The sequence below is a fragment of the Aspergillus oryzae genome, chromosome 1 (assembly GCF_000184455.2).
Source record: "Aspergillus oryzae RIB40 DNA, chromosome 1".
NCBI classification, from domain to species: Eukaryota; Fungi; Ascomycota; class Eurotiomycetes; order Eurotiales; family Aspergillaceae; genus Aspergillus; species Aspergillus oryzae.
The window spans coordinates 164,035-177,770 of record NC_036435.1 but is presented as its reverse complement, the minus strand read 5'-3'; the positions used below and the strand labels follow the sequence as shown (position 1 = coordinate 177,770).

At 50.1% G+C, this 13,736-nt stretch overlaps 4 protein-coding genes across 4 annotated transcripts; 1 reads left to right on the top strand and 3 right to left on the bottom strand.

Moving 5' to 3' along the window:
* Positions 1-1,301: 1,301 nt before the first annotated feature.
* Positions 1,302-3,276, top strand: AO090009000061 (uncharacterized protein; the record flags this gene model as incomplete). The annotated part of the gene is made up of 4 exons (XM_023236638.1): positions 1,302-1,504; positions 1,559-2,933; positions 2,994-3,133; positions 3,186-3,276. 4 exons carry the CDS (start codon positions 1,302-1,304, stop codon positions 3,274-3,276), a joined length of 1,809 nt encoding a protein of 602 aa, XP_023088500.1.
* A 131-nt stretch (positions 3,277-3,407) lies between these two features.
* On the bottom strand, positions 3,408-4,241 carry AO090009000060 (esterase/lipase family protein; the record flags this gene model as incomplete). The annotated part of the gene is made up of 1 exon (XM_001816527.3): positions 3,408-4,241. The coding sequence occupies one exon, from the start codon at positions 4,239-4,241 to the stop codon at positions 3,408-3,410; it is 834 nt and encodes a 277-aa protein (XP_001816579.1).
* A 5,516-nt stretch (positions 4,242-9,757) lies between these two features.
* On the bottom strand, positions 9,758-10,552 carry AO090009000057 (uncharacterized protein; the record flags this gene model as incomplete). Its single annotated transcript, XM_001816526.3, has 1 exon — positions 9,758-10,552. One exon carries the CDS (start codon positions 10,550-10,552, stop codon positions 9,758-9,760), a length of 795 nt encoding a protein of 264 aa, XP_001816578.3.
* A 154-nt stretch (positions 10,553-10,706) lies between these two features.
* On the bottom strand, positions 10,707-11,335 carry AO090009000056 (uncharacterized protein; the record flags this gene model as incomplete). Its single annotated transcript, XM_023236481.1, is given in 2 exon segments — positions 10,707-11,236; positions 11,245-11,335. Coding segments are annotated over 2 exon segments (621 nt in total).
* Between the last annotated feature and the right edge of the window lie 2,401 nt (positions 11,336-13,736).

Genomic DNA, 13,736 nt, shown 5'->3' with positions numbered 1-13,736 from the left:
AAGCCACGATCACACGGTCACTGGTCAATGTTGAAGTCGGTTTGTTCGAGGCGTGGTCCCAGTGGGTACCAAGCAGGTGGGTGTAGTTCAGCATTTCCATCAGGGGCAGAAGCAGATGCCCGTCGAGAAGAAATTTGGTCTTTGTGTTAAAGGGATTGTATTCACTGCTTCCTCTTAACGCGTCCGCCCTGACGTCACGTGGTGCCTGGCGTGTGGTCGGATTGCCGTTTCGGGTTAAATGACTGCTTCGGTCTCATTGGCCAATTTGATGGCATGATGGCTGGATACCTGAGGCACCATAAATCGACACCTAGCGGTTGGGCACGTTTTCTGTTGTGATCAAAGTCAAGTCAATCAAAGGTACGGGACATGTCCATGCCCTGTGGCGGATATTTTTCCACCAAGTCGGGCATCTTCGGAGGATGTCTGATTCACTGGCACCATGCATTAGAGATGCATAAGCAAGCATTTGGGTCTCCACCTCTTCAGCACTGATCGGATGAACCTGTCCTGCGATGCGATGTTAGTGGAACTAGGCATGTATGTACTATGTGCAACCAAGAGCTGAGCTTTTGCTTAGTTGGATGTCGCTTGGAGAAAATCAAGGAAGAAGAGAAAATTTTTTCACCGTCCATCAAGAACTTGAATTAACGAGATAGGGCTAATGAGTCCGGAAACGGCAACTCTCTTGGCAAAGAAAATACTACTCTAGTCAACTGCAGCTAGTCCGACACTCGCGACGGCACTTCAAGGACTAGTTTCGAGCCGACTATCGAGGTGCCAATGATGCTGTACAATCTCCACCGCTGGCTGTGTGGGATGATCATTTAGCAGAAGATTGAACGTCGATCCGGCTGTGATCGACGGCATCAGCGACTGTCCAGCAGACTGGTCGCCAAGGGATTGGCACAACCCCTCACTGGAGAACTGTGGACAGACTGTTACTCCTACTACTAATCTGACCGTGTCGATCATTCAACCAACTAACCGACTTTGCAAACCCTGCTTGCTTTCTTCATCACTCCCCATTCATCCAAGCTTTCAAATCACCCTCTTCTTCCCCCCTCTCCATTTTTTCTTTTTTTCTTTCTTTCTCCACTTCTCCCCATCACTTACAACCCCCCCGGTTGTAACGATGAAGATACTGTTGCGCAATCAGTAGTTTTCTATTATCGATCTCCCGTCTATCACTGGTACTGCACGGGTGTACTCGTCGCCAACATGCTGGCTACTTGGAGAAGGTTTTTCCATCCGTCGGGGAACGACGATGCTTCCAATCCTTCCTCGCTGTACAACGAGAAATGCGGCGAGCTCGAAATCAACGTCATAGAATCCAGTCCACCAAAAGCGACTGGAGCGGTCAAAATCGAGGCCGTCGAAGCTGTGGGCGGCCGGAAGGGAAGATATCTGCTCTATATCGGGTATGCACTGCCAGTATCCTATACGAGTACAATCCAGCTAACTACCTCATACCGTTCAGCTTGGTCCTGGTTATGGTCATCTTGTGAGTCTTGTGGTGATCTTCAAAGCCCTCTATGTAGCTCTAACATGCGTTTAGTGAACTGGACAACTCTACCGTAGGGACTTATCGCAACTTCGCGACGTCCGACTTCAAACATCTTTCCGTGCTGGCCACGCTCAACACTGCGGCTAGCATTATCACGGCAGTAAGTAAACCGCCCATAGCCAAAGTCTCGGACGTCTTGGGGCGAGCCGAGGCATACATCTTTACCATCACATGCTACATTCTGTCCTACATTCTCTGTGCCTCGTCCAAAACGTTCAACATCTATGCGGGTGGTTACGTATTCTATTCCGTCGGCCAGGCCGGCACGGCCATCCTCAACTCCACCGTCGTGTCGGACATCTCGTCCATGCGCTGGCGGGGCTTTGTCTACAACATCCTGTACATTCCCTTCTTGATCACGCCATGGGTGTCGGCATTCATCGTCGACAGTGTCGTTAATGGCATCGGCTGGCGCTGGGGTATCGGCATGTTCGCCATCTTGATGCCCTTCTGCGCCAGTTTCATCATTGTCACCCTTCTGGTTTTCGAACGACGGGCCAAACGCTCTGGCCTCATCCTGACTGAGAGACTGAATCTCTTCACTTTCTGTTCGCGCATCGATCTTGGCGGCATCACCCTGCTGAGTGGCGGATTTGCGTTGGTCCTGATCCCCATCACCCTGGCTGCCACGACATCCGATTGCTGGAAGACTCCGTGGGTCGTCGTCTTGATAGTGCTTGGCGCCATCGCTCTGGCCTGTTTATATCCGTACGAGAAATACTTTGCCCGCCACCCGGTCGTCCCCACCCACTACTTCCGTACCTTGTCCGTTGTGGTCTCAATGGCGTTGGCATGCGTTGACAACATCGGATTTGGAACCACCCAGACCTACCTGTACGTCTGGTCCATGGTGTCCCACAACTTCTCGCCCCGTGATGCGCAGTTTCTCAACTACACCAACAGCGTCATGCAGGCGTTGGTGGGGATGGGCACCGGACTGCTCATGTATCGATTACGGTCGTACAAATGGATCGGGGTGGTGGGCGCCGCCATCCGAATGGTCGGGTACGGAGTGATGGTCCGTCTGCGCAAAAACGAGAGCTCCGTCGCGGAACTGTTCATCGTGCAGCTGATCCAGGGCGCTGGCAGCGGCATGATAGAAACGATCGTCATCGTCGCGGCACAGATTTCTGTGTCTCATGCCGAACTGGCGCAGGTTACGTCGCTCATCCTGCTGGGATCGTTCTTGGGCAATGGGATCGGCTCCGCGATCGCTGGTGCCATTTACTCCAATCAACTGCGTGACCGGCTGCGTTTGCATCTCGGACACAGTGTTGATGAGGCCACCGTCGTCCGGTTGTACAACTCCATTACGGATACGTTGCCGACTTGGGGAACGGTGGAGCGAAATGCGGTAAACCGAGCTGTACGTTCATCTTCCTTTGTTTGCTGTTTGACTTGAGCTATCTGCTAACCTTTCTTTCAGTATTCCGATGTCATGGGGTATGTCTCTCGAGGTGGTTCAATGATGCATGCTAACAATCGCAGGTACATCACCATCGCCGCGCTGGCGCTGTCCGCTCCCGTCGTGATCCTCTCTCTGTTGATACCGAACAAGAGGCTCGGGTACGCACATATCTCTCATCCTGTTTACAATGCTTGCGCTAACCAGCTACAGCGACGGACACAACCTGGTTCAAGACAACCAAAGCAACGATTCACGAACCTCCGACGAAACCCTGGTGGACGAAAAGACCTGCACCCGATAATTCTAATGCCGCGATATGTGCGACGTTGATGCTGATGACTATACATTAATGCATGTACATATGGGACTATATACTTTTGATATCAATACAGAGAAGATTACTCTCGAACTCCATTTTCACACAGACCACAATCAGATCTTTCCTGGCGACCCAATCACACAGATGAACTTCCTGTCCGGCGTGCCATCGAGAGCATTCTTGACCAGGTTCCAGACATTCAAATCATACGCCTCCCCAATATGTCCGACGGGGTCAAGGGGACAGAAGTCCTGCACGTAGATATTATTGGCGCCCTCCACCCACGACGTCTCATGCGGCGTAACCATCTCATCGTATTTCGAGACAATCACCGTCAGATTATTCCCCGACTGCAGGATAGGCTGACCATCATTCAATCGCTTCACGGCAGCCCCATCGGGACCCAACTCATCACACGCCGGACACCCAAACGTACTCAACACGTCCCCAACAACCTCCCGGGAAACATTTCCGAAAAGATAAGCCAGATTATACAGACCACCGAAATTAGTCCCGTGCGTCGGGGGCGCGATCGCCACAATCTTATCGAGGAGGCCTGAGACCCCCTGGAATTTGGGAACGTAGAGCGATTGGAACGCGCCCTCGGAATGGCCCACCAGATCGACTTTCTTGGCACCGGTTTTGTCGGCCACGTCGCGGATGTAGGCGGCGATTTCGCTGGAGGATTCGCTGATCGGGCGCAGGCCGCCGAGGAGCGGGAAGCCGTCGTATGCGCCGTAGGTTTGCGCGTAGGTGCAGTAGCCTTGCGATTGGAGCCAGTATTGGAGGAAGTTTAGGTCTTCGTAGTACGTGGCCCCGAGACCGTGGAGGAGGACAACCGGGTTCGGGTGCTCCGATGTCAGTTCACACTCGAAGTCATTGATGCCGAATATTGCCAAGGAAGGGGTGAGCAGGGCGGCCAGGGGAAGGAGGGAATGTAACTTCATTGTGGCCAATTATTGTATTCCGATTAACTTTCAAAAGAGTGTGGGTATGCAGGCGTAGTGCATGTACAAACGAAAGGAATGGGGGTATAATGAATGTATGGAAACGAGGGGAATGCAAAGAACCGCGACAAATTCAAGGGTCCATGTCGCCTTATAAGTAGGGAAAAAAAGAAAGTAAGACAGTGCACCGACCAGCATTCCTCAGCTGGAGTGGACCTCGCATGGATCGTGAAAAAAACAAAATAGATTATGGATCCGATCAGGAGAATAGCGATCGGCTTCAGGAACCATACAGATCCATTCGCTGAGGTGGAGTCTCCCAAAAGGAGCCCGATCATGGATCCTAACTCGGCACTACTGATTAGGGCCGCCGCTATTCCACACTATTGGAAATTGTTTGAGTGGTTCCCTGCATCGCATTGGCTCGAGCCTCGGCTGGGGGCTGGAAATAAGCAAGAAAGGTTACAGTGCTTTTCCTGTCAGCTGTCATGGCTTGTCTTCGTTTGTCTGTTAGGTTAATGTCAAATGATACTGATTGAAGTTTATATTAAGGCGGAAATTCAAGGCAGTTGAGTGAACATTCATCGGTCACGTTGTAGTCATCTGTCTTTAGCTGCTCCAGCGGAATATATAAACCTCCTTTTCTCTACATACACAGGTCTTCTTCATCAAGTTCTCTCACTGTACAACAATGATTTGGGTTTTCTATACTTTCCTCAGCGATGACTGTCTTGTTTTAGCTGTCTTGTGAATAAGTATATCTTTTCCCCGGTGAATCCTCGAATCTAAGTCATGGAACAATTCTTTTTATAAATTCGCCTTCCACCACCTGAGAAACGCACATTTGCCTAGTCATTAGATCTGAAACAGTGCATGATTCTGGTTCCTTAAGTATCCGGTAAGGCTCCGCAGTCGTCTTTTGACTAGATCTTTTAACGTACTAAAGAAGATGCTGGACAAACACGGCATTGACGTTCTCAATACAACAACATCTAACAGTTGTATAGTTTTTGGCTCGTTACCCGAATTGGCCTCAAAGCCTTCAAGCAGAGCAAATTGTGGGGAGGTATTGTCTCCGACGATAACAAGACCACGTGTAAGCAGGTCTCGGTTTTAGTCAATGCTGGATCATTTTCCCTAATCCGAGATGTTTTCTCACCAACACTAGACTACTATACCTCTTCACCAGAAGCGCAGGCGTGCGTGCTGAAAATCAGCAATCCGACAAACGTATCTAGAAGAGATAGTGAGAGGCAGACATACAAGCGTATCATGTATGTATTCGATCCCTTGTCCTCCTTCCACTTCCCGAGACGGTCAGTGATCAACAACCCCTTATATAAGGCATCGTGATATAAACGAAGACCTGGCTCACTCCTCAACAAGTCATGCGTCGTACTAACTTCTACGTTGCCTACCCAGACATCGGCACGCTAAGTACCATAATGAAGCACGCCAGCTTGACTGTTAGTTTCGCACTGATTCCAAGACTGCAAAATATGTTTCTCCCTCAACAATCGGCCAGGCATCGTTTCATCAGATGATATAGTTGGATGTACCCCCCACATTTAGTGTCCTCGGTTGCATCTTAACTCAACCACCTGGTGTGCACAGGTACATATTACCCCGATATCCTACAACTCCTCGGCCACAGACCACGCTAACTGACCTCCTAATACAGCCTGTACTCAGTCGCCTGGTGCTGCCTCTTCGCCTTACTAGACTCACACTCACCTGCATCGCCGCCAGATGTCTCAAAGCGATCTCTTTCTTGTCATCTACCTCGGACTCTGTCACTTCCTCTCCCGACTCCTTTTCAGATTCAGCATGCCGCTTGGACGGACAATGCTTCACCCGTACTTTGCGATTGATAGATCACCTCGAGATACGAGGACTCAATTCACGGCCATCGCGGATCAAGCAACAAAACCCTCAGGTAGATAGGTTGTTTGAGCTACTTCGCCTTAGACACTCGATCTTTCGGTATACATACCCTGCCACCTACACGTGCGGTTAGATAGTCATCCTGGCTATCTGTACTCGCTATCTAGCGCTGTATACCTTTTCTTATTTAATTTTCAGCCACTCGTCGGTTGAACCAAGATACAATTTTCACACTATACATACCTACGGTTATCAACGATCACTTTACTTAACTCGGTACTTCACCATGATGAAAAAGGCTAACAATGATGACGATGATTGTCCAATTCTAAGAGCCTTGACAGGGGACAGCATCTCTGTCTCCGGTACCTCGATAGAACATCCAAGATGAACGCACCATCCATTGAGGAACTTAGCGGGACAGGCTTCATCCAGCTGAGCCAGGAGAGAACAAAGCCTCGAGCTTCTTTCCCTAGAGCATAATTGATCATTCGTGCAAACCGAAGGTAGGTAGGAAGTGTCACCTATCAAGCGAAATACAACTCGTTAACTTTTCTTTCCCTTAGCGAAGAGCGATTACGATAGACTTACAATTTGTTCTTCGAAATGAAGCAAGCATCATGCCCGGATTCCAAACATTGCCTTGCTGTCATGCGCCCCCTACTTTCTATCATCGTGCCCACATCGGTCCTGCCATCACTACCAGAATGGGTGACGGTCTAGGCGATGACAGCGACGGCGACGCTCCCATGGCGACAATTTTGAACCTTCCACTCGGCTGGATACCGCTGAGCCTTGGACCTGAATCGAGAGCATGAAACAGACTCCTGAGCTCAACTAGCCGCTCGAAACTACTACAAATCCAGCAGATCGACCCCGAACATGGAAATACTCAAACGGAATTTTTGCCAGCCAGTACCATGCAAGGTCATAGGCTGGTTGCCTAGCTTCCCGGCTCTTTATATGAGCTAGGTCACTGGAGTGGCTTTCAAGCACGAGAATACGCGATCGAGGACTGCACCATAGCCCCCCGCCGGGATTGGGAAAACATTCTGTCTGCTGCAGGTCCTTCTTCCCTTCATCCTGTACTTGAGAGTGGGCCCACGGGGCCAGCTGAATATCACCCATTTCATGTCACAGGCGTCCGCTGAAGCAGCCCCCGATGAAGAAGATGACCTCCTTGATGATGTTTGTCCACACGGTGTTCAAGTTCTATCAAATGCCCAAGTCGTCAAGGCTTCTCTGGTCGATGGCCTTGCACGGTATGAGTATATTATCTACTATAGCGAAAATGAGGCGTGCAAGCGATCATAATCTTGAAGGAGGAGCAGCCTCGGCTACCCAATGTTAATTGAAGTGGGGGCTCGCCGTTTGCGGTTTTAATCCCAACATATGTTGCCTCCGATGATGCCTACCATGACTTCGGCCTCTTATATGTCCCGCCTACAATTGTTCGGTCACTGGTGAAGACACCACCGCGCATGTATCTACACCAACGGGTACCGGCGGGAGGATCGAATCACGGCTGGCTCCGTAATATGTATCGCTCGACAGGTCAACAGCTTGTCCGGATGGACCCAGCTTACTATTACTGGTATGTTGTGCTGCGGCCAGACCACTGCTGGCGTCTTACATCATATCCTTACTACACCAAATACGCCCGGAAAGGAGACCCTACGTTTTCCGATGGTGTTCGAAAGTGAACAGAGTAAACCTGGACTTCTCCGCCAAATCTAGAAAATTTCAAGTCCCCCTGGTGTCCATCTTAGGATTTGAGATGATCCACTCGTGCACGGTATGTGACAGTTCAATACCTGAAGTCAACAATCAATGAAGGATGACCAAGAAAGGTTACATAATTCCTAGATTATGCAACCCACTAAGGAGGGCATGGATAGAGTGCAGTTCAAGCGCATGTCACAATCCACATCGCCCATCCCACAATACTCAGAATCCTTTCCCAAAGCATCAGCAACTGTTTCAAAAGGGTCTAAGTCACGTACCTTATAGTCTGGCTATGGTGTCTCAAAGACTATCGTGGACGGGTCTCCTATGGCACAGTGGGCTCCCGAGAATCAGAATTGAGGACAGGAAGCTGTGGGACATACTCTTAGCGAACGATCTGTGTAGCAGTGCCCTGCCTGAAACCAATTATTCGAGACAATTGGTCATCGAAAGTTCCAACAGCGCTTCTCAAAAATGAGCGGTTTCAATAAGGAGCAGAAAATCGCCTTTGAGTCCCTGAGACATTTGTGCGGTGGTTTCGCCTTCATTTACGGCCCACCCGACACCGGGAAGATGTTCTGGCTTCTAAGAACCCTGTCTATCTTCCTGCACCACCCAAATTCCGAGACTGGCAAGCGTCACCAGATACTCAGCACCGCGTCGTCGAACAACGTGGTCGATAGCGCGGCATAGCAGATGAATGAGATAGCCACTGGGCGGTTGAAGACATGTGACTTTGCAATACTCATATATCTGCTCCATAATACTCGTGATTGAGGGGCGCGTCCTATGATTTATGCCTAAACTACACTCACAGCCTTTCGGATACCTCTGAAAGAACCGCTAGACCACATGACGATGCAGGTCTGGCTCTTTGAGCTGTCAAGCAAGAACGTCACCAATGCAGACCACTGAGATGGGCATGCAGGTGTGGACTTAGTGTGTAATAAGGATCACTGTCGTCACCTTCAAAATCCTCGAGGCTCTTCCTGGATGAAGGATCTTGGGGTTGATGGAAGAAAATATGAGTCTGCTTTTATCAACTTACGATATCAGCTATATGCGACTCCCTATTCGCTTTCGCGACAACTTAAGCCATCAGTATATCAGCCCGCAATCACCTAGGGATGACCACAGAAGGTAAAAGCACAGGAAGGAAAAAGGCGAAACCACCTACTTGCGGCACATCGATATCGTTACTAATGGAATGGCTATTGAGCTGATTGAGTCATCTGGCTTTGTCTTGTGATCCCCAAGGTTGTAAATAGTACAGCATGCTCTTTGAAGTGAAACCATGTTCTGAGGCGTCTCTGTGTAGATAGCCGGGCCTGCCCGCAAAGTGCATTATGCTTTTACGAGATTCAGGGGTTAGTTATTTGAATTGATGTTCACTGTTCGACTATACTATACGGTTCCTTCTATTCAGTGCCTTCCTGTACTCCTTCGATAGCTTTTAGAGTTGATGGGTATCATACAAGGCTCAGTTAATGATCGGAGAGAGACAAGAACAGAAAGATTAAGCAATCTCCCAAAACTAAGTTTGAGGTTAGCTGTCATTACAAAAAAAATGGCTTAGGAAGGCTGGCTCAGGCGGGTTGGAGCTAATTGATCCTTCGAGTCGCTTGGCATGGTCAACGGTGAAAAAATTGGGTATAAATCAAGTCGTCAGTATCCGAAAGAGCTGCGTGATTATTGTACATCATATGGATTATGCTTATGCTTAGACACGTCAAGGCTTGTGCCCCTTCGGTCTTCATCAGTAAACCTCGCTCTCGCAGGGGAGAATAAAAAGAAAAATTAACTTTTAACCAAGTTCATATCGCTCGTAACTTTGTTCCTTCAAAGCATCAGCTTTCGTGCCTGCGATCGCCAACATCTTCATCCTAGTTCTGTACAAGGGCCCCAGTTCAGGCTTTCGGCGGTGATCCGGCCCGAGGCGATAGCTCCGACATCCCACTTCCCCATAAACCGAGCGAATGGCGCTTCTCCACTAGTTTCAACACGTCGTAGATGAATCGTCGTTCAGGTCCGCCGTCGGGGAACACCTCCCAGGCCACGCGCACGGGGAAGGCAAGCCGGTTAATCATGTTGCCTGGTGCCGTTAAGATGTACCACTCGAGAGTTCGGCAGATGCCGCAGCCCAGAGCATACTGCTGCGCGGGCCCCACACGATCGTCGTCCGGTCGGGTGTCGACCGTCGACAAGATGAGCCGCGAGGTGTAATATAGGCACATCGTTTGAGCAAGACGTAAATTGGGGTAGACAAGTTTGGTCGGGGTGATGACGGCACCGGTACGGAGATCGCGACAGCGGAAGATAGGAAAGTGTTCATTGGGTTCCGCGGGCACCTCCTTGGGCGGCCCGTCGGGATAGGCATCGACCCAGTCGATCTTCCACTGGAGGAACCGGCACGTGAGGTTGGTAACCCCATTCCACAGTGCCGCCTGTTTAACGGTGATCTCATGCGCACTAGGGACCCCGGACTGTCGCGTAACTTCCAAAGCGTCGTATTCCGCCAACAGGGATGGCACCTCGACTGTTAAATCTAACAGGTAGTGGAGGATGTCTTTCTTGGTCGTTCCAGCCGACCAGGGTACATTGATCCAATCCTCCTCTGCAAGAAATGAAGGCTGACGGCGGACGAGGGCCGCCCCAACCTGGTTGGACGCGTTAGTCCATGCGTGGCTCGACATGGCATTCATTTCACCAGACAAACTTACCCAATACGGACGCAGTTCTGCGAAGAGGAGGTGCTCCACCCCGTGAATATGATTCTCAGGTCCGCGGTGTTCGATTAAACGCACAGCACCGTGCACATGCGCTTGCAGCGATGCTTGCGAGGTCCGTTCGACGCTCTTAAAAACGATGGTTAAGTAATTGAAACCGTACACTAGAAAGCAAGAGAGTTACCTCAAAGGCCATCAAGAGGATGACCGTGGCCAGAGTGGATTCAGCCTTGCTCCGTTCCGGGTCAAACAAGGCATTTTGTAGATTGCGCAGGACACGTCCATACAGCAGAGTGCCTGACTTCTCAATTCGCGGGTCCTGAATGGACCGACCGAAGAAAGTTGCTGAGACCACTTCAAATGCATCCATCAGAAGCGGAGAAAACATGCGAATTTCCGCTGCGCGTCGCAATGCTCCCGCCTGACCCGACTTGACATCCACTTCCGGGCTAAAAGCGTCCACAAACCGCTCAATGAACACGTCCAACATTGGCCTGGACGAGTTGTTTATGCTAATGATCGACGAAGATGATGAATCTTCGCTGCTTTCCGATGGGCTGCGGTTGAAATCGAAGCCCCCTGACCCGCGTGATGCACAGTAATCGTTATCTCTGCTAATATCGTCATTGTTCTCATCAGGGGAGCGTTGGTGGATAAAAGCTGCATACACCAAGCGATGTTAGCCTGGCAGCTGCCCTGCACGGTTCTGGACTGGCGCACACGCCATCGCGCACACACCTTCTGTTCCTTCCAGCTCATTCGATCCGCTGGGGCCAGTACGGATTTGAGTGATTAGTCGATCGACAAGCTCCAGCGGGGCCGAGCGTATAGTCGCAAACAGCCTTTGCAGTTGGGCCTGACGCCGCTCCGATCGGTGCCGGCGCTCTGAGGAACGACGCAATGCCAAGTCAGCGAGTCATGGTTCTATGATTCGTCATGCGGGGAGTTGGGGCCACTTACTACTGTTGTTCAGGCGGGCCGTTAAGTCGCGGATCTCCGCCCGCAGATTTCGGATCTCATCCGCTTGACTGATGGGCTGGGGATCCTCGTCTGTGCCCGGTTCATACACGCACTTGGATGGGTAGCCATGGGCGCAACATGCATGACAGGGTTTGACGCGGTCGCACTATCATGGGTAGTCAGTTTCACAACGCGTCGGGGTGGCCCGTCGGGGGAGGATTCGTTGTTTTAGAGCCGATGAGGGACGTAAATTATGATCATGAAATTATTTTCATTTCATTTTTATGGTAATTAATGGTATGGGGTCGGCCAACGGTGATGCTAAAACGAGAAGCTCAGACCACGATCGGTTCGGAACGTACCTTGACCTTGCGCAGTCGACAAACCCTACAGGATCGAACCTGACGAGGGGCCTGAGAGGGCACAACCGCGGCTCTCTTCTCCCGCGGTAATCCGGACACAGGCAACGCTCGAGAATCGTGGGTAATCATGGGAAGAATAGGGGGAGGGTCCGGTGGTCGCGTCGCGATCCCAGAGTCAGGCGGAGGGATGGGAAAGTCGGGTTCACCATGGGTTGGAGCCAACGGTACGGCAGGATCGAAGCGAGCGAGATCACAACGAACATGTCCGAGAGATTCCCTGCTTCGCTTACAGCAGCGTTCATCGCGGGCGGCCAATAACGGAACGGCATAGACGGTGCCGCGTCGACGGCGTCATCACCATGTGGGTTCAACGGTGCAACAACTCATCCATCAAAAGGGCGGTCCGACCGTTCCCCAGTCCTTTTTCCCCTGTTAATGAATAACGTTCCGGGACCGTTGGGTCCAGGACTCCAGGGCCACCCACCTTGCGATTTGCTGTCAAAGTTTGCTGTCAACGCGAGAATCTCGAACTCTTTTTCTTTTTGTTATTCTGCGGTTTGTCTCCGCCCTGTGGGGCCCGTGACCTTGCTCACCTGCCGCATCGGGTAAGCGTTGCTTTGTTGAGCCACACGTGATACCTTTATTGATGCCTGAGGTATTTCAGGCAAACCCTCATACAATCAAAGCTCACGGTGGTTGTCTGTCATGCCTCATACGAGTTGTTTCGTTGACGGTGCTGAAGGTGACACGCAGATTAAGCTCGTAGCAGCGGGTAATGACTGTGGTGGAAAAAAGCAACGACCTTGCAGAGAAAGAACAAGTCATGTGCCTGCAATGCAAGTATATATTGATTACGCTTAAGAAGTCCTGGCGGTAGTCAATGGGCCCTCTATACCATCTATCCCCGTCCATGACTGAGCAGGAAAATCATATACTCTATTCCGCAAGATATATTCACGTATTCGTTCAAGGCATTTGACGTATTGGTCTTTTAGATTATGTGAGTTACGAGTTGTGTGATGGAATAGTACTTGACAGTTGAGTCCAGTCCTTGTTCGTCAGCTTTGAATCCATCTGCGACGAATCCGCCGCCGCGCTATGAGGAAGGTGGGCACGGCAGTGTGACTTGTGCATGATGAAATTTGTTCATGACATCTGCAATAGGAGGTACGGAGTGTTCGTTTCATATAATGACTTTCCTTAAAATATTGACAGCCACGTTCAATCGTGTTTCATATACAAGTCAACTTATTATACTGTAACTAGTAGGGCTACGAGTTAGTTCCTGCGATACAGATATTCGGAGAATATTAGTATGATTGTAAAATTACATGTAGCCTCGGCGGTAGTATGTATCAAGCCAATACATACATATCGTTCACTACCGCATGGCAACCGCAGCCACCGCAACACCCACCACACTCAAAATGCCCGCCCATCGCTAACATGACAAAACACCAAGCGATCCTCCGGAACCACCTTCTTCAACCATTCAACATGCAGCTCGTAAATCTGACGATGCCTGTGCAAGGTTACTGCTGACTTTTGACTACGGTGATGACTTTCAGCCGACGATAACTTATTTCGCACACCCTAAATACGCATCCTACAATGAATGCCATGATATCAACTCAATCAGTTCTATTCACATGAAGCGCATCAGCTCATAGCTCTTCTAGCACTTGGTATATCTATCATAAATAAAAAGGCAAACACCAGAAATGCAGCGATCTATCGACAACGCTAGTCTAATCCGGCAGAATTATGTTCGGGGAATATAAAGAAGAGCAAGCAACCAAATATTATACGGACAATTAGAGAAGGGAAGGGGATGGTCT